The sequence below is a fragment of the Chiloscyllium plagiosum genome, unplaced genomic scaffold (genome assembly GCF_037043375.1).
Source record: "Chiloscyllium plagiosum isolate Xiang-an unplaced genomic scaffold, Cpla_swu_hap1 HiC_scaffold_14, whole genome shotgun sequence".
Classification (NCBI taxonomy): domain Eukaryota; kingdom Metazoa; phylum Chordata; class Chondrichthyes; order Orectolobiformes; family Hemiscylliidae; genus Chiloscyllium; species Chiloscyllium plagiosum.
This window is the reverse complement of record NW_028270152.1, coordinates 24,101,163-24,121,076: the sequence shown is the minus strand read 5'-3', so window position 1 is coordinate 24,121,076 and position 19,914 is coordinate 24,101,163. Positions and strand designations below refer to the sequence as shown.

Genomic DNA, 19,914 nt, shown 5'->3' with positions numbered 1-19,914 from the left:
ATTTTCAAGGAAGATTCTTTGCTTTAAGATTATGCATTACAGTGCAAAGAACATTTCCACTATCATCATTTTGATTCTCTTTTGTGATTACAAGAACTTTGATTATTACTTTAGTCCTACAAAAACAAATGCACTTTTTTGGTTTTTATAGTTCAATGAGTCAGGGTTCATTTCAAAGTAAAGCATAACAGAACTATATCCATCAAACAGTCAAGATATGGAGTTTTAAAAATGCAGAAAATCATTGAGCGTATACCATAATGGCTTATTTACATTTGATTATTATGGCATTTCCAAGAGAAATCACTGAGACCATAATTGTCTATAAAGGAAAACTGTTTTGTTGTCCACTTATGGGTCGTGGTGTACCTTTTCAAAACACATTATAGGGCAGGAGATGTTTTCTAATGCTTGTTGCATTATGAGTTTGGAGCATGGAGTTAGTTAGATGGAGGAATTTGTATTTGAAGTATAAGAATTTGGTAGGAAACATGAAACAAGACATTCTATTATTATTTTCTAATCAATCAGTTCAGATATATAATTACACATTTCTGGAACAAGTGAGACTTGAACCCAGGCCTCCTGGTCTGGGGTAGGAACACTACTACTGTGCCACAGGAGGGCCTAGACCAGTAGCTACTCCACTACAGCTGTACCAGGGGAGCTATTGAAGATGCTTTTTGTCCAAATCAACCTGTTCAAAGATCTTATTATACATCACTGGAGAGGTGGGACCAGTCTAGGTGTAGGAACACTACCACTGTGCATATTGTTTTTTTGTAATTGAAATCTGGTTGAATTGTTTTTAGGCTGACTTGCACTGTCAATTTCAATTTTGGCTTATTTTGGTGTGTGAGAAACGCTTTACAAGGTGTTAGGATGTATGATTAGTGTGAGGAGTTTCCTCAGTAAAGGATGAGGGTTAGGTGTGGGGCTGATACCTGATCAGAAACTATGAGTAGATGCATAACTGGGATGAAGTTATCACATCCTGTGAGGAGAATCAGTAAAGAAATTGCACTCACTGTTTTGATTACAAATGCAACATAAATCACAACAAATCCTATTATTGAATTATTTGGCTTTTGTCCCTGCTTAAATATAAATGTATATATAACATTTTTGAATGAAGACAATGACGTTCATGCTGAAGGTCAGTTTAGCTTTTCATGTCACTGTTGGAGATGAGTTTGAATTTGGTCATCAGGATGTGAGAATGTAATATATGTTTGTATCCCACTTAACTGCTGATCACACAATTTCCTTCCCTCACTCCCGTGTAAACTGCTATTGGAAACAGATTTCTATCTTCAGGTCAGTTCTCTCTCTTCAGCTATATTCCCCGAGCCATTATACTATACACTCAATGATTTTCTACATTTTTAAAACTCCATATCTTGACTGTTTAATGGATACAGATCTGTTACACTTTATTTTGAAATGAACACTGACTCATTGAACAGATCTCAATCTTCAGGTCAGTTCTCTGTCTTCAGATATATTCCCCTACATTTCAAGATTTTCCTTTGGTACCTCGCCTCTTTAAAATTCCATCTGTAATCCCTTTGTCCTTCCTGTCACCTCCAATATCCTTGAATGTGTTGTTATTTTCTAAACTTGCACCCATTTTTCTTGTAATTTCAAATTTGGAATATATGGGGATTGTAATTTCACAGAAATTCTTATACAACATCGTCAGTGACATCCTCTCTGAATGTGAATGTGTTAGTGGTCTGCTGATCAGCAAGTTTTGATACAACTGACCATATCATACTCCTTCAGTGTCGGTCATATATGATCTAGCTGAGTGAAGTGGCATTCTTATTTAATCATGACAGCCAGAAGATTGTCTGCAATATCTTCTCTTCTCACTCTGCTAGAATTCCATCAAAGATTCATCCTTGACTTCTTTTCTATTTCTCATCTATGTGCAGCCCCTTGGCAACATCTTTGAAGACATGTTGTTACATTTCACATGTGTACAATGACACTGAGTTCTACCAGATAGCAACATTACATAGCTTTCTTGGTATCTAGTTTGGGATGAGTTGCAATTTCTTCTAATTTAAGATTGAGACGCCCTAAGGCATCTTCAGCTCCCTCTGTTCAGTTGGCAATGATTCTACCCACCTCCCCCTCCCTGACTGCTGTCAGACTGAATCAGATCGTCATAACCTCAACATGCAATTTAATTTGAAATTTAATTCCATATCATCTCCATTACAAACAGCTTCCATCTATATAGCATTATCCATCTTTGTCCCTGCCTCAGCTTCTCTGTTGCTGCAACTTCTGCTGCTTCTAAAATGATCTAATGCAATGCTGACCTTTACAATCTTCTACCTTTCATCCTCTTTAAACAAGAGCTCATCTAAAGCTCTGCTCCCTATTTACTAATTGGTACAAAGTTCCATCTTCCAATACCCCTTAGCTTGCTGACCTGGATTAGCTCACAATCCAACAATATCTCAGTTATTAAGTTCCCATCTGTGTAGTCAAATCGTTCCATTTTTTTTGCTCCTCCTTACATCTATGAACTTCTCAACCTCACAACTCTCTAAGAGCACTAATTCTTCTAACTCTAGGCCAGTGTAAATCCCGTATTCCATCAGCCTGCTATTGGCTTTCAGTGGTCTAAGTCCCAAGGTTTGGAATTCCTTCTTTAAAAGACTGCTGTGCCCCTCCACTTCTGATTTCTCTTCTAAGGTACTCTTACAGTCTAACCCATTGACCATTATTGCCTTCACCTTTGGCTTAGCGTCAGTCTTTGACTCATTGTACACTTGTTCAATGCCATGCACTGTGTTATTCCATTAGTAGAGTTTATATAAATACTGGACCTATTTATTTGGGTACCTGTTTGGGCATGTAATATTGTGTCATTGTAAAGACTGTGACTCTACAGGATGTGACAATGACTTCTGATTAGCCTCTTTGAGTTGAAATTTTCAGAGGGTTTTCTTTGCAGGGTGCTTGTCTTTAGGTTTTGAGCAGAACCTTAATTCTAATTACATTATCAGTTCCTTTGTGAAAGAGCAAAAAAAAAACACTGTAACTAGGATGGAAATGTGATAACTCAACCAGGATTCAATATTGATCACAGTAATCATTTACTGTTGGCAGGCAGAGGATAATTCATCTAGGATTTTTTCTTGCCCTGCAGACAATCTCTCTATTTGAATCTATTTTCTTTAGGTAGTATTATTCCAACAAAACATCCAAAGTTAGGCTAGTTAGGAAGGAAATACCTAGTCCAGAAGCACAAGGCCAGTGGAATGCTAACATTGATAATGACTTTACCTAAGTTCCTCAGAAGCTCTGTGAACTCTTTTCGATAATACAAAAACAGCAATGAGAGTGCGCATAGAGGATTACTTTTCTAAGAGTAATCATTTGATAACACATGGACAGTGATAATTTTATTTTCTCCTCAGAAAAGAGAAGATTGGGCATGGGCATATCATTCTTCTTTCTCGCCCTTGAGAGTTTTGTTTAATGTTTAATATTCAGGGTAAATTCATCGGAACATAGATAACAACGTTACCGCCGTTTGTAAAGTCCAGACCTAAATCAATAAAAATAACCAAACACTTCATTAAATGCAAAATTAGTTTGGAGTCATGAATAAGTAATGAGACAATTAAATAGTTGGGAAATATGAGTGGCTCCACTTTGGTTTGAAAATGATAAGTGGCTTAATTATGAAGCTTGCTCCTCAATGATTAAACATTTCTGATTTAGTGTAGATTAGAAAAGGATGTCTTTGCATTCAGTATTTGTAGTTAAGGGAAAACCCTCTTATAAATTATTTGAGGCAGGTCCAATTGCTTTGTAATGAAAAGTCGCTTGTTCATAAGAAGGTACAGCCTTTGAGAGTTGAGGTAATTTAAATTCAGGTCAAGCTAAAACAATGTTCTTTCAGATAGGAGAACAATTTATATTGTACCCCAAATCAATGAATCCTTTCTATGTGTTATAAAATACAGAACACTCCTGAAAGCAAAATAATAAACAGATAGCCATATTTGTACAATGGCACTTTACAGAAAGAATGTGGGCTGCTCTCTGATTCAGCGGGTACCAAATGTTAGACTAATTATTAAAGGGGCAACAGTGGGAGCTCTCATATGCCAGAAAAACCATGAGTCTGACAATGTCATACTGACATCATGGATCCATCTTTCCTTATAGGTCAGAACAGTGACTGCAGATGCTGGAAACCAGATTCTGGATTAGTGGTGCTGGAAAAGCACAGCAGTTCAGGCAGCATCCCAGGAGCAGTAAAATCGACGTTTTGGGCAAAAGCCCTTCATCAGGAATATAGGCAGAGTGCCTGAAGGGTGGAGAGATAAATGAGGGGTGGGGAGAAAGTAGCACAGAGTACAATAGGTGAGTGGGGGAGGGGATGATGCTGATAGGTCAGGGGGAAGGTTGGAGTGGATAGGTGGATAGGAAGATAGGCAGGTAGGACAAGTCATGGGGACAGTGCTGAGCTGGAAGTTTGGAACTGGAGTGAGGTGGGGGAAGGGGAAAGGAGGAAACTGTTGAAGTCCACATTGATGCCCTGGGGTTGAAGTGTTCCGAGGCGGAAGATGAGGCGTTCTTCCACTAGGCGTCGGGTGGTGAGGGAGCGGCAGTGAAGGAGGCCCAGGACCTCCATGTCCTCGGCAGAGTGGGAGGGGGAGTTGAAATGTTGGGCCACAGGGCGATGTGATTGATTGGTGTGGGTGTCCCAGAGATGTTCCCTAAAGCACTCTGTTAGGAGGCGTCCAGTCTCCCCAATGTAGAGGAGACCGCATCGGGAGCAACGGATACAATAAATGATATTGGTGGATGTGCAAGTAAAACTTTGATGGATGTGGAAGGCTCCTTTAGGGCCTTGGATGGAGGTGAGGGAGGAGGTGTGGGCACAGGTTTTGCAATTCCTGCGGTGGCAATGGAAGGTGCCAGGACGGGAGGGTGGGTTGTAGGGGGGCGTGGACCTGACCAGGTAGTCATGGAGGGAACGGTCTTTGCGGAAGGCGGATAAGGGTGGGGAGGGAAATATATCCCTGGTCCTGGGGTCCGTTTGAAGGTGGCGGAAATGTCGGCAGATGATTTGGTTTATGCGAAGGTTGGTAGGGTGGAAGGTGAGCACTGGGGTGTTCTGTCCTTGTTACGGTTGGAGGGGTGGGGTCTGAGGGCGGAGGTGCAGGATGTGGACGAGATGCGTTGGAGGGCATCTTTAACCACGTGGGTAGGGAAATTGCGGTTTCTAAAGAAGGAGGCCATCTGTGGTGGAACTGGTCCTTCTGGGAGCAGATACGGCAGAGGCGCAGGAATTGGGAATACGGGATGGCATTTTTGCAGGAGGTAGGGTGGGAAGAGGTGTATTCAAGTTAGCTGTAAACCCACCGACTCCCACAGCTACCTTCCACATCCATCAAAGTTTTACCTGCACATTCACCAATATCATTTATTGTATCCATTGCTCCCGATGCGGTCTCCTCTACATTGGGGAGACTGGATGCCTCCTAGCAGAGCACTTTAGGGAACATCTCTGGGACACCCGCACCAATCAACCACACCGCCCTGTGGCCCAACATTTCAACTCCCCCTCCCACTCTGCCGAGGACATGGAGGTCCTGGGCCTCCTTCACTGCCGCTCCCTCACCACCCGACGCCTGGAGGAAGAACGCCTCATCTTTGTCGGAACACTTCAACCCCAGGGCATCAATGTGGACTTCAACAGTTTCCTCATTTCCCCTTCCCCCCACCTCACCCCAGTTCCAAACTTCCAGCTCAGCACTGTCCCCATGACTTGTCCTACCTGCCTATCTTCTTTTCCACCTATCCACTCCGCCCTCCTCCCTGACCTATCACCTTCATCCCCTCCCCCACTCACCTATTGTACTCTATGCTACTTTCTCCCCACCCCCACCCTCCTCTCATTTATCTCTCCACCCTTCAGGCACTCTGCCTATATTCCTGATGAAGGGCTTTTGCCCGAAACGTCGATTTTACTGCTCCTGGGATGCTGCCTGAACTGCTGCACTTTTCCAGCACCATTAATCCAGAATCCATCTTTCCTTATGTCAGAGCTGCCTAAACAATGGTTGTTAAGGACCTGAATATTGCAAGATGCTACGATGTTCTGCTGCATTTGTCTCAGGTTAGGAAGTTTTACAGTTTGGATGTTTTTGGAATTAAACTTGAATAACAAACAATGGCATACTCATTAGATTACTTACAATGTGGAAACAGGCCCTTCAGCCCAACAAGTCCACACCGACCCGCCGAAGCGCAACCCACCCATTACCCTACATTTACCCCTTTCCTAACACTACAGGCAATTTAGCATGGCCAATTCACCTGACCTGCACATCTTTGGAGTGTGGGAGAAAACCAGAGCACCCGAAGGAAACCCACGCAGACACGGGGAGAATGTGCAAACTCCACACAGTCAGTCGCCTGAGTCGGGAATTGAACCCGGGTCTCTGGCGCTGTGAGGCAGCAGTGCTAACCACTGTGCCACCGTGCCACCCATCATTGTAGAGTGGTGGAACACCAATCCATAATTACAGTTTCCTGCACAGTAACTACCCAGTCTTAGCTCTGCAAGGGACCAGATGCTTCCCCTCAGTGAAGTAAAAACAGAGGAATCCCACTAACCATTCTCACGCATCTTCTGCTGTTCTGGTACAGGGTGACTACAGCCTGTGATTTGTTACTTTTCCATCACTTGAGGATGTAAGCAGAGTGGATGAATTAATAGATGGGGAGAATAAATCATTACATTATACAAAATCTTCTACCTGCACTGTCCATCACGAGTAATGGCTTCATTCATATCAAGTAAAAATAAATTTGGAACAACTTTAAAAATGGCCACAAATGCAATAAGTCTTTGTGTGCTAAGATTCTGATTGTACAAACATAAAATGTTGGAAATTCTTAACAGGTCAGGCAGCATCTCTGGACAGAGTTAATGACCTTAGTTTTAACTCTCCCTCTAAAGAATAGAGAAGTTTACAGTTTTAGGATTTAGCAGCCCTGTTCAAATAGACGCATTCTACCCATTACATTTTAAATTGCAGGAATACGACTGTGGCTGATAGTTCCACTGCTGAACCATTTCATGGATCAAAATCAAGGTCTGATAATATCATCAGCATCACAAATTAACTTCAGTATTATATGACAAAGAGTCCTGACCTGTGTGATTCTTGGCCACTTATCCAAGGCTGGAGCTGCTGGTTTTCCAAAGTAAGTAACTTTTCTGGCATTTTTTATGAGTCAGGGGGAGAGGCCATATTGCCCTCACACCCATTCCCCAAGCCAGCCTGCTCAGGAAAGCGTTTGGCTATCCCAGACTGAATTACAGTCTTTGCACCCAGCCAACTTCCCTCTTCCTATCTGATTATCTGATCTGATACCTGCATCTCCCTGCTCAAGTGCTGGAAACCATTCCAAAGCACCAACTGCAATAGCTTTCTTTTTAAAGGACCTTTAACATAATATGTTGCTGAAAGGTGCTTCATAGGAACGTTGTCAAAATAAATCACACTGAACCACAGAAGATATATAGGACAGATGACTGTCTCTTTTTAATAAGAAAGCAGCCATTTGGTCTGCTGAAAAAATGGTGACTTTACCTTTACCTATAGGCTAAATGATCGACAGCTTTGGCATAGAGATAGATTTTAAGGAATACCTTAAAGTCGGAGAGAGAGGGGCAGTGAAGTTTAGCAAGGGAACTTAAGACCTCAGTCAGTCATGGTGGAGTGATTTGTGTAAGAAGCCAGAATTAGAGGATTACCGAGTTTTGGGGAAAATAAAGAAAGTCTTGCATTTACATAGAATCCTTCAAAACTTTACGATACTTCAAAGCCCTTTACAATCAATGAAGTGCCGTTGAAATGTGGTCACTGCTGCAAAAATAAAACAGAGCATTGCCTTTTGACACAACAAACTCCCACAGACAATAATCTGATGATGACAAAGTAACCTGGTTTTCTGCTGTAAATTTAACACTAAATGTTGGTTCGGATACTGACTGCTCTTCAAATTGGTGCCAAGGGATAGTTCATATTTACCTGAGAGAACAGACAGGGATGTGCAACACACCCTCAGTACTGCAGTGGTGTATTCCCTGGAGCACATCTTGAATCTGAAAGTGTGTTGCTGGAAAAGCGCAGCAGGTCAGGCAGGATCTAGGGAACAGGAGAATCGACGTTTCGGGCATAAGCCCTTCTTCACATCTTGAATCCACAACCTTCTGATTCAAGAGGCAAGTTTTCAATCACCTGAGCCACTGGTGTTAGAATTGCCAAAGATTTTGGAGATCAGGATTTGTGGAAGCAGGGAGGATTTGAAAACAAGAATAAGAATTTTAAAAATTGACTTGCCTAACTGGAAGCTCATGTAGTTCAGTGATTGCAAGAATAATGGGAAATGAAAATTGGTGCGATTTAGGACATATGGTCAGCTGAGGTTTGGAGAGCATCAATTTTATGAAAGATGGAAATCTGTGTAGGAGAATATCTGTGTAACCAGGTTTAGAATTAATCAGGGCATTGTCTTCTGAGGGGCCGATGAGCCTAGGTGGGGCAAAGTCATAAAACTTGATGATAGTATGGGTATGTTATTGGAAGCTCACCTCTGGGTTAAAAATTACATCAAGATTGAGGATGATGTGGTCCAGTCTCAGATTATTGCCAAGGAGAAGGATGAAATCAGTAGTTAAGGAGCTGGGTGATCAAAGACAATGCTTTGAGCATTCCTTTATTGGATTTTTTTTTTTGTTAATCAAATATTGGATGTTGGACAAGCAGGTAACCAGTTTAGAAGCAGTGATGGGTTTGAGAGACAGGTTGGTGAAGTGGTATTGGATCTCATCAGCAGTCATGTTGAAGCTGACTTTGAGCAGGAGTTAATGGAGATCATGAGGGTCTTGCCCTCAGGCTGAGGCTCAGCATGGCTGCTTTTCAGGACTAGCTGCAAAATAAATTATCAAAGTGAGGGAAGCAGTTTGTTGCTGTTCAACAGCACCCTGGGAAATGTGGTGGTCACTGCTGGTACTAAAAGCAAGGGTGACTAACTCACCTTCTAAGGCCCCCAAATCTTGTCCACACCTACATGGCTGTAGGTCTGTTCACATTGGAAAGAAGAGGGCTGAGAGGGGATTTGATGGAGACATACAAAATAATACATGGCTTGGAAAGGGTGGACACTAGGAAATTGTTTCTGTTAGGTGAGGAGACTAGGACCCGTGGACACAGCCTTAGAATTAGAGGGGGTAAATTCAGAACAGAAATGCGGAGACATTTCTTCAGCCGGAGAGTGGTGGGCCTGTGGAATTCATTGCCACAGAGTGCAGTGGAAGCCGGGACGCTAAATGTCTTCAAGGCAGAGATTGATAAATTTTGATGTCACAAGGAATTAAGGGCTACGGGGAGAATGCGGGTAAGTGGAGTTGAAATGCCCATCAGCCATGATTGAATGGTGGAGTGGACTCAATGGGCCGAATGGCTTTACTTCCACTCCTATGTCTTATGGTCTTAAAATGATCAGATGTTTAGATTATGTAGACAGTGAAAGTCTTTTTCCTAGGATGATGATGTCAGCTTGTACGAGGGGGCATAACTACAAATTGTGGGGTAATAGATTTAAGACAGATGACAGAGGCAGGTTCTTTACTACGAGAGTGGTATGGGTGTGGAATACCCTACCTGCCAATGTAGTCAACTCAGCCACATTAGGGAGATTTAAACAATCCTTGGATAAACACATGGATGTTGATGGGATTGTGTAGGGGGACAAGCTGAGAATAGTTCACAGGTCGGCGCAACATCGAGGGCCGAAGGGCCTGTTCTGTGCTGTATTATTCTATGTTCTATGATTGATGAGCGTAGCACAGCTGAGTGCTGACGGGTGTGGGGTGGTGGGGGGAAATGCAGTTACTGGTTGGGCATGGTGGGGGGAGATGATGTGCATAAAGATGAACAGGGGATCAACAGCAAAGGCAGGTGTTGACTCTCAATGACACCCCCGCCTCCATTTCCTTAATGTCAGGCCTCTCAATCAGGCATTGTGTGCCTTCGAACCAAGGTCCTGTATCAGCAGAACCCCACAAGCAAATTCCAACAGGATGTTGCTTTTGGGTTTTCTTGAATGACTGCCTGCCATTTGGTTAACACCAGCAGCAGCATGATTCTTAAGTATGCATCAATTAACCACTTAAGAGCCTCAATCGGTGATAAAGCTGGAAGACCATTCGAGGGCCTTCCCACCATAAACTTAATTGGGCAGGTTGATAATCAGTTTGGCTGTTGGGCTCACCATATGTTACAGTGGTTGCACCATCCACATTGGCAGGACTTTCACATTCCTGGTCTTTGTAGGTTCAGTTTTATTCTCCTGAGCACCTTCCTTGCTTCAACAATAATATTGGACAATGTTTCAGGCCATTCACCCTTCACCACAGATGTTACATATGCTGTAAGGAAAAACATAGGTAAAGTAGCTCTCTGTACATGTGTAAACATTTGCCACTATGGTCCTAAAAAGACAGATGGTACAAAATCTGCTGCAAAAGATTAAAATGTTCACTCAATTTGGACTATTGGAGAGTTCATTAAATAAAATTAGATTTTTAGGCAGTGACCTTCTGTACTACATCCTGGAGATTACAGAATGTACAAGAATAATAAATATTGGTTAAAAATGGAGATTAGAAATTGTCATAAATGATCAAAATAAATCCATTTTCCGTTGCAAAATAACAATTTACCAACACTGGAAAACAACTACTGACATTTTTTTGTTCCTTTCATAGAGGCCTAAGCCATACCTGCCTGAGAAGAATGTGAGGTGGCATCCAGTTTTGGGATACAGATTACTCCATTGTGCTCCTCCTTCCTTCTCAAGTCTTCACTTGCATATTCTGCTCTTGGACTCTTCTGTGAAATAACGCTAAAAGATCAACCTTGCAAAACAGCGATTGTAGCACTCATAATAGAATGTATCTCAGGTATTTTTAATTTATCTCAGTGGAAATACAGTGATTGCAACCATCTTTCCAACTAATTATTTCTTGACATGTTTCACCGATGAACCCTACTGTGTCTTAATGCTCTGGAATATTTGAGTAAAGAAACCTCACATCTGTGACGGCTCAGTGGGACAAGTTACTGCTGGAACTCGCGATATGGCAGTGAGCAGTGTAAAGTCCATGTACTGGGAAGTTTTCCCTCCAATGCCTACCAAACGTGTGTACTGCACTCCAGTGTATCAGGATAGGCAGTTGTTTGTTCTTGGGGGCTGTAGTGAGACAGGATTGCCTCTGGACAAAATTGAAATGTTGGATATTGTCAGTCAGAAGTGGACAGGGCTACCTTCAATGCCCACTCCTCGAGCTGGGGCAGCAGCAGTCATTTTAAACAAACAAATCCTCATTATTGGTGGCATGAATGAGCAGCAGAACCCTTTAGGCTCAGTAGACATCTTTAACATCGATGAAGGCAAGTGGGAAAAAAAGTCACCGCTGGGACAACCTTCAATGGGAATAACAGCTGTCAAGAAAGGTATGTCATTTGATATTTCTCAATCAAGCTTGAACTTTCCAATGAAGTATTAATATGGACAGCAAGTGATAGATTACAGTTAACTTTACAATCATATAGTATACACTCCACAGTGTAAGGAGTAGATCTTGTATATGTCCAATAACATAAATTGGAAATTGGTTACAAATAGTTTTATTCTGGTATCTGCATATAGTTACGATTTCATTTGTGGCAAACAATATTAAATAAATGAACAAAATTTCTGTGAGAAGATTAGTGGATTTTGGCTTCAGACTTCCATGTTACACACTGTGCTATATTAGGCGCCAAGCACTAAAGTGTAGAGCTCATTTTAAAATGCAAAATATCAATTCCGAGAACACCTTTGACTATTGGAAATGGACCGAAAATGAATTATCGTGAAAACATTTCATTTAGTAGCTGCATTACAGAGAGTCATGCACTGACGTCTCTGCTTTTAGTCTGTGTTCTTTTAATTCTAAAGTCGAGAGCCTCCCTAACAACATGACTTTATGCTGCTGCTTAGCAACAAGTAAGATTGAGTCAGGGAACATCATGAACCTGAGAGAAATAGCGTCTGACAAAATGGATGTAAAAATATTTCCTTCAAAAATATATTGTTGAAAGAGAGTTAAAACATGGAAGGAGTGATAATTGACTTGGGACGGGACACAAAATGGGCAGTATTAAGCCAGTTAAATGCCCCTGAATATTGATCAGATGCCAGATGCAATACTGTCTGTTTTTTTGTGCACACCCAAGACAAATTTTATCTCTATAATTTAACTGCTATTACTTTTAACAGTGGAAAAAAAATAACATTATTGTATTAGTTCTTTTTTTTTCCCCTTTAAAAATTATTTTAATGTTTGTTGTGGTTATAGCCAGATTGGATGGAAAACAACCTGATGCCATTTTTCACTAATTTTAAAATACTCCACTTTGAATTATTTTTAATTCAATTTGTGTAGTGGACAATTTTCTGAGTGCCATTTGTTAATGCATTCATGAGATGTGAGGTGTACTGGTATTGCCTCTCCTTACTTATCCTTGAGACAGTGGTGGAGAGTCATCTTCTTGAACCACTACAGTGCGAGTGGTGTATATGCACCCACAGTACTGTCAAAGGAGGAGCTCCAGGAACACTGTTGAGTTCCAAGTGTAAGTTCTGGTGTGTAACTTGAAGTAATCTTGCAGGTAGTCTTTATAGGAACCTGCCTTGATCTTCAGGTTGGTGGACTTTTGGAAAATGCTGTGAAAAGTCCCTAGGTGAGTTGTTAGCATGCATTTTGCTGATGGTACTTCTGCCACTGTGTGCCAATGGTGAAGGGAATGGATGTTTATGATGGTGGGTGAGGTGCTGAGCAAGCAGGAGGCTTCTCCTGCATGATGTCAAGCTTCTTGTTGGAGCTATATCATTGTGGTAAGTGGAGATTATTCTATCACACTATTTACTCATGCCTGAACATCATAGTAAGTGAACAAAAAGCAGCTGCTGCCTGTTACTAGCATCATACCAAATCAGTCATCTACTGTTTCGTACATTATTGCCAAATGTTGAATAGTAATGGAATGATAGTTCCCTCAGTTTAAGACAGTCTTATGACAACCAATTTCTGGAGAAACTGAAAAGCTTATTACTTTTAAGGATACTTTTTTTCAGTCACATTTAAGACAGAGGTGAGGAGACATTTTTTTGTCTCTGAGGGTTGTGAATTTTTGAAATTCTTCTTTAAAAGCTGGTGGAATCAGAGTCTTTGAATATTTTTAAAGCAGAAGTAGATAGATTAATGACAGGAAAGGAACTGAAAAATTATAGGGTTTAGGTGGAAATTTGGAGTAATCAAATCAGCTATAATTTTATTGAACTACAGAGGAGGCTCGAGGGCCTGAATATTTTACTCCTGTTCCTCATTAGTATGTTTGTATGTTGATATGCTTGCAGAGGTTTATCATAACCTCCTTGCTTTTCTACCCTCTGTCCCTGTTTTAAAGCTCAGGATCCCACATGTTGTCCTTAACCTGCCCTTATTACCTTCAGTGACTTGTTCATATCAGCTGTCCCTGCTCCTCCAAGAATTGGACTCTTTATTTCAAATTGACCCTCCCTGTTTTCCATACCAATATGAATATCTTTACACTTCTCTACATTAAAATATATTTGTCATTTGTCTGCAAGCATACATGCAAACGTACAAGTTAGAAGCAAGAGTAGGCCATTCAGCTTCTCGTCCCTGTTCTGCCATGTAATAAGTGCATGGCTGATCTGATAATGGCTGTATCTCCAATTTCCTGCATCCATTTACTGCACCTAATATCTCAGCAGCTGCTTTTAATCAAGTTGTATAGTGGGGAATCTTACAATAAACGTTAAGTAGCGGATCTAAATAAGGATTAGAATTGAAATAGGCTTGGTAGGCCGAAGGGCCTGTTCCTGTGATGTACTGTATTATATTGTATTATTGTAAACCTTACTCCTGTCTAAAAAAGAATCATCACTACTCTCTGTTTTCTGTCAGCCAATTTTGAAACCATGTTGGTACTGTCCCTTTTATTTCACAAGCTTCAATTTTGCTTGCAAGCCTGTTGTGCATCACTTTTCCAAATGTCTATTGGAAGTCCATGTAGACTACATCAACAGCACTGGCATCATCAGCCTTCTCTGTTCTCTCAACAAAACAACTTTTACAAGTTAGTTAAACGTAATTTGACCTTCCCTTAATTAACCCATGATTTGTTCAAGTGTCTATTATTCCTAGTTATCATTTCTAAAAGCTTCCTCATGACTGAAGTAACACTGACTAGGCTGAAATTACTGGGCTTATCATTATACCCTTTTTTAAAAAGGGTGTAATATTTGCAACTCCTCACTCTTTGACATTAGCCCTGTTTCTAAGCAAGATCGGAAAATAGTGTTCAGTGCCTCTGCAATTTCCACCCTTTCTTCCCTCCGCAACTCATCCTGGTCCTGCCTAAGAATAGGCAGCCTATCTAATATTTCTTCTTTACCAATGTTTTTATTGTTCTGGTATTTATTGATTACTGTGGCAGTGTAGCTATACTAGCTTATGCATGTCATATTTTAGATCATCAGTGTGATAGTGTCATTGTTTAGGTCTCAGCATCATGTAGTGTAACAGATTTGAAAGGCAAAAGATGATAATATGTCTGACAATTTGCTTTTATTTATTTTTGTTGCAAAACATTAATCTTAAAACCACTTGTAAGGCAAAACAAACCTTACATCTTTCATGTGTAAAATTTGTCAAGAAACTGAAAATGGCTTCTTCAAGCCAGTGCACACCAATTGGCCTTGAAGCCAGCAAAGACATTATAGAGTAAAGCTATTTTTATATCAGTCACCTTTCTGGGTTAATTCCTCTTAGATACCTCACTACTTGATATTTTATGACTTCCTGGCCTCTAGGTGTTTGACAGATTTCCACACAGTGATAATCGACCTGATGTCTTTTCTGTTATTTCCTATTATCGCTTTTCTGAACCATAGCTTTGTTGTGCAAAACCTTTGATGCATGCTCTATAATAACCTATTCGTTGTACTATAGAAATCTCCCGTTTTACTTTACCAACAGTTGTGATGAAATGCCTGTGTTTTAAGTCATATATGTTTTATCCTAGCCACCCTTTAGTCTGTGTTATCTGCCTAGCTTATTGACCTAATAATCTACACATGTTTATCTTTTCAGTCATGAATTTCATCTTTGGTCAATGTTATCAGGACAATTGAAGGGAAAAGGAGTTGCTGCACACTGTTTGAACCAATTCTGTTTTTTGTCTTTGTCATTGTTCTGTATTAGAGTAATGTAAAAACATATCCATATTCTAATAGTAAAGATGCTTTCGATGCACTTTACCAATTACAGTCTTGACATTAATCAGCAGAGGCTATTAGTCTAAGTTTAAACTGGTCTGAATAACAATCGTGCTATAAAGAAGTTTCATAAGCACATCTAGTACCATATCACATTAAGCATACATATAGGCAGATATAATTTTCCTGTTGATCATGGCAGCAGGTGCACAGCTGCAGAAGAAATTGATGAACTAATGAAAAGATTACAGTACCCTTCACACTGACAGTAATGAAAGATAGTGTCTCAGATTCTCTAGGTTGATCAGATAAGACCGAGTTGTGATTTGCACACAAAATTGAATATTATTTTCCAATCTTCCTTAGAAATAGGGCTAATATCAAAGAGTGAAGATTTGTGACTATTACACCCTTTTTCAAAAAGAATATCATGATAAGCCCATCAATTTCATACCAGTCAGTGTTGCCTCAGTCACGAGGAAGCTTTTAGAAATGATAACTGGGAATAAAATAGTGAAATCTTATTTCACTATTTCCATTTTGTTTCCTGTGCTGATTATTTTGTCTTTCAATTAGATTTTTTTCCAGATTTAACTCCTGATAAGTCAGTTCACCATGCCCCTTATCATTCTCTTTAACGTACCCCATTTAGAAGGTGTGAGGGTGTGGTGGTAGGGATAATTTTATAGCCTCTTCCACCACCCTGCCCCAGCTGGTGTAATCACAGGTTGGGAGAAGACACTTGAAATAGCTCGACTGCCTAATCCACTGCCTTTTTGCCTCTCAAGCTGCCTCCAGACTACAGAGGTTGGGTAAAGAATCAACTAGCCCACCCACCCTGTGGCTTACTGAGACCTCTAACTAGCTAATTAATGGCCACTTAGGGGCTTGCTTCTATATCTGCCACAATAACCCATGAAGCTCAGAATGTAGAATGAAGGAGGTCCACTTAGTTGGCTGGACAGCTGTTTGTGATGCAGGGTGACAAAGCAGTGTGGGTTCAATTCCTACAGTGGCTGAGGTTACTATGAATGTCCTGTCTTCTCAATCTCAAATCTCAAGTGAGGGGTGGTGACCCCCAGGTTAAACTCCCCACTGGTCATCTCTTTTTCTAATGAGAGAGTAGCACTCAGCGATTATGGTGATTAATCACTTAGTGTCATAGAAATGTACAGCACAGAAACAGACCCTTCAGTCCAACTCGTCCATGCAGACCAGATATCCCAACCCAGTCTAGTCCCACCTGCCAGCACTTGGCCCATATCCCTCCAAAGCCTTCCTACTCATATACCCATCCAGATTCCTTTTAAATGTTGCAATCATATTAGCCTCCACCATTTCCTCTGGCAGCTCATTCCATACACGTACCACAGTGTCTTCTCCCAACCTGTGATTACACCAGCTGGGGCAGGGTGGTGGAAGAGGCTATAAAATTATCCCTACCACCACACCCTCACACCTTCTAAATGGGGTACGTTAAAGAGAATGATAAGGGGCATGGTGAACTGACTTATCAGGAGTTAAATCTGGAAAAAAATCTAATTGAAAGACAAAATAATCAGCACAGGAAACAAAATGGAAATAGTGAAATAAGATTTCACTATTTATTCCCAGTTATCATTTCTAAAAGCTTCCTCGTGTGAAAATGTTGCCCTCAGGTCTTTTTCATACCTTTCCCCTCTCATGCTAAACCTATGCCCTCTAGTTCTGGACTCCCCCGTCCCAAAGAAGAGACTTAATCTATTTATCCCATCCATGCCCCTAATGTTTTAATAAACCTCTATAAGGTCACCTCTCAGCCTCCGACACTCTAGGGAAAACAGCCATAGCCTGTTCAACCTCTCCCTATACTTCAGATCCTCCAAATCTTTTCTGAACACTTTCAAGTTTCACAACATCCTTCTGATAGGAAGGAGACCAGATTTGCACGCAATATTCCAAAAATGGCCTAACCAATGTCCTATATAGCCACAACACGATCTCCCAACTCCTGTACGCAATACTTTGATCAATAAAGAAAAGCATACCAAAAGCTATCTACATGTGACTCTACTTCATTTGATAGACTTTATTGCATTTCCATCAGATCTTTGAGATACTCAGTCTGATTTACATTGACAGGGTAACCAATTTTGTTGCTAACATGGTTGTGAAGTATAATTTAAAGATACATCATCTTCATAGAACCATAAAATACTTACAACAAGAGGCTTGTTATATCTCTGCAGACTCTCTGGAAGAGCAACTGACCCAGGTTACTCAACTGCTTTTCCCACATAGTTCAGATGATTATTAATTTCTTTTTTGCGTTGAGTGAAACTGCCTCCATCACACTGTCAGGCAGAACCTTCCAGATTGTAGCCACACACTGCATAAGAAAGCTTTTCCTCAAAGCAATGCTGCTTTTCTTTTTGCTAGTCATCTTAAATCAATGTCTCCTTGCTCTTGATTCAACCACCAGTGGGAAGAGTTTCTCCCTATCTGCTCTGTGATATCCCCTCATGATTTTGAACACATCTATCATAGTTCATCTGTCATGGTTCATCATTGTCTCCTCGTTTTATGATCCACTTGTAAAACCCAGGATCCTGTATGCTTTCTTAGCAATTTTCTGATCCTGCCGTGCACATTCAATAATTTGTACACATTTGACACAAGGTCCCTCTGTTACTGACCCCTTTTGAGTTGTAGCCATTAACTTATATCGCAAAAATAATGTAAATGGATTGTTTTTACTCAGTCAGAAATGCATAATCTAAATGGATAATCTTTATTAAGTTACCATTGCATCCCTAATTATGTTGCCAGTCTACTAAATTGACTGCTCACTGTCTGATCCAACATTTGTCAAGTATTTATTTCCTTGAAAATAACTCCTCTTTAACCAGAAGCATGCTTCACTCAATTGCAGACTTCAAAGTATGGAACATCTCAGTAAATGTGAAAATAAATCATCATGTAATTCCTTTAGTAACCACTTATGTGATGGATACACTCGGGTACTATTTTATACTAGATAAAAGTCCTGCTACCTTAAAAAAAACATGTAACAACTGTATGATACCATTGTTTGCGGTGGGCGTTATGAATTGATGTAAAGGTCCTGTGACCCATTGATAAAATGGAGCAACGTGAATGCTGACTCATACCTTCGCTGTTTGATTTTCTGCAGCATCTCAGCAACACAGTGGGACTTTCTGTGCTGTGATTTAACCACTGACATGCAGAGTGAAGATTAATAAACTAATTGAAGAAAAGTAATTGCCAGTCATTGTAGCTTTTATTTCTAGTGCTGTTTTGTCTTATTCAAAATCTAAAGTGCACTTAAAATTCATTAAGTATTTAAACCAATTTGTTAACTAATTAAAACCTCATTCCATATCAGAATCAAGTTAAAACTAGAAGTAAACAATCAACAAAATAAGCTTTTTATCATTTAGAGTCATAGAGATATACAGCACAGAAATAGATCCTTCGGTCCAACTCATCCATACTGATCAGATATCTGAAATTAATCTAGTCCCAATTGCCAGCACATGGCCTATATCCCTCCAAACCCTTCCTATTCATATATCCATCCAAATGCCTCTTAAATGTTGCAATTGTACCAGCCTCCACCACTTCCTCTGACAGCTCATTCCATACCCATATCACCCTCTGTGTGAAAAAGTTGCCCCTTAGGTCTCTTTTATATCTTTCCCCTCTAACCCGAAGCCTATGCCCTCTAGTTCTGGACTCCCCAACCCCAGGGAAAAGACTTTGCCTATTTATCCTGTCCATGCCACTCATAATTTTGTAAACCTTCATAAGGTCACCGCTCAGTCTCTGACACTCCAGGAAAAACAGTCCCAGCTTATTCAGCCTCTGTATAGCTCAAATCCTCCAACCCTGCCAACATCCTTGTAAATCTTTTCTGAACCCTTTCAAGTTTCACAACATCTTTCTGATAGGAGAGAGACCAGAATTGCACACAACATTCCAAAAGTGCCCTAATCAATGTCCTGTACAGCCACAACATGACCTCCCAATTCCTATACTCAATGATAGAAGTCCACTTTTAATTTTTTATATTCAATATAATTTACTTCTGTTAATTAGGAATTCCAATTGAAAGTCTCCTAGCAATGTAATAATTATAAACATGAGTACATTCCAAATCTTGTGGGATATGTAAAGCAAATACAATCAGAAAGTTAAAGAATCCTATTCTGGCTTTTTAAAATTAGGGTGAATTTCCAGAGTTTTCTGAAATCTATAGTTAGTCAAATATCAAAATCCATTTATTGTGAAAATCCAGATTTGAAATTTGCTACTTTTTTGAATCAATTGTTACAGTGCTGTTGCAGTGCAATGCAACCAATCCAGATATCAGCTATATTGGCCATGTTGGAGAGCCCACATATTGCAACATTATGCCAAGAAGAGTCAAGTTTTGTTTTATTATAAAGTAGGTAAATGGTTCTTTGCTAACCCTTCAGAGAAGTCACGCATCATTTCAGAAAGAGAGATAAC

At 40.4% G+C, this 19,914-nt stretch overlaps 1 protein-coding gene across 2 annotated transcripts in view; it reads left to right on the top strand.

Moving 5' to 3' along the window:
- The window catches only part of klhdc8b (kelch domain containing 8B), a 103,201-nt gene that overhangs the window by 4,798 nt on the left and 78,489 nt on the right, over positions 1-19,914 (top strand). The window contains exons 2-3 of one of the 2 annotated variants that reach the window (XM_043707833.2): positions 7,080-7,248; positions 10,820-11,567. In XM_043707833.2, the coding sequence (XP_043563768.1) occupies positions 11,192-11,567 (376 nt within the window). In that variant the 5' untranslated portion in view covers positions 7,080-7,248; positions 10,820-11,191. The remainder of the gene's footprint in view (positions 1-7,079; positions 7,249-10,819; positions 11,568-19,914) is intronic. The other variant, XM_043707832.2, reaches the window with a different exon arrangement.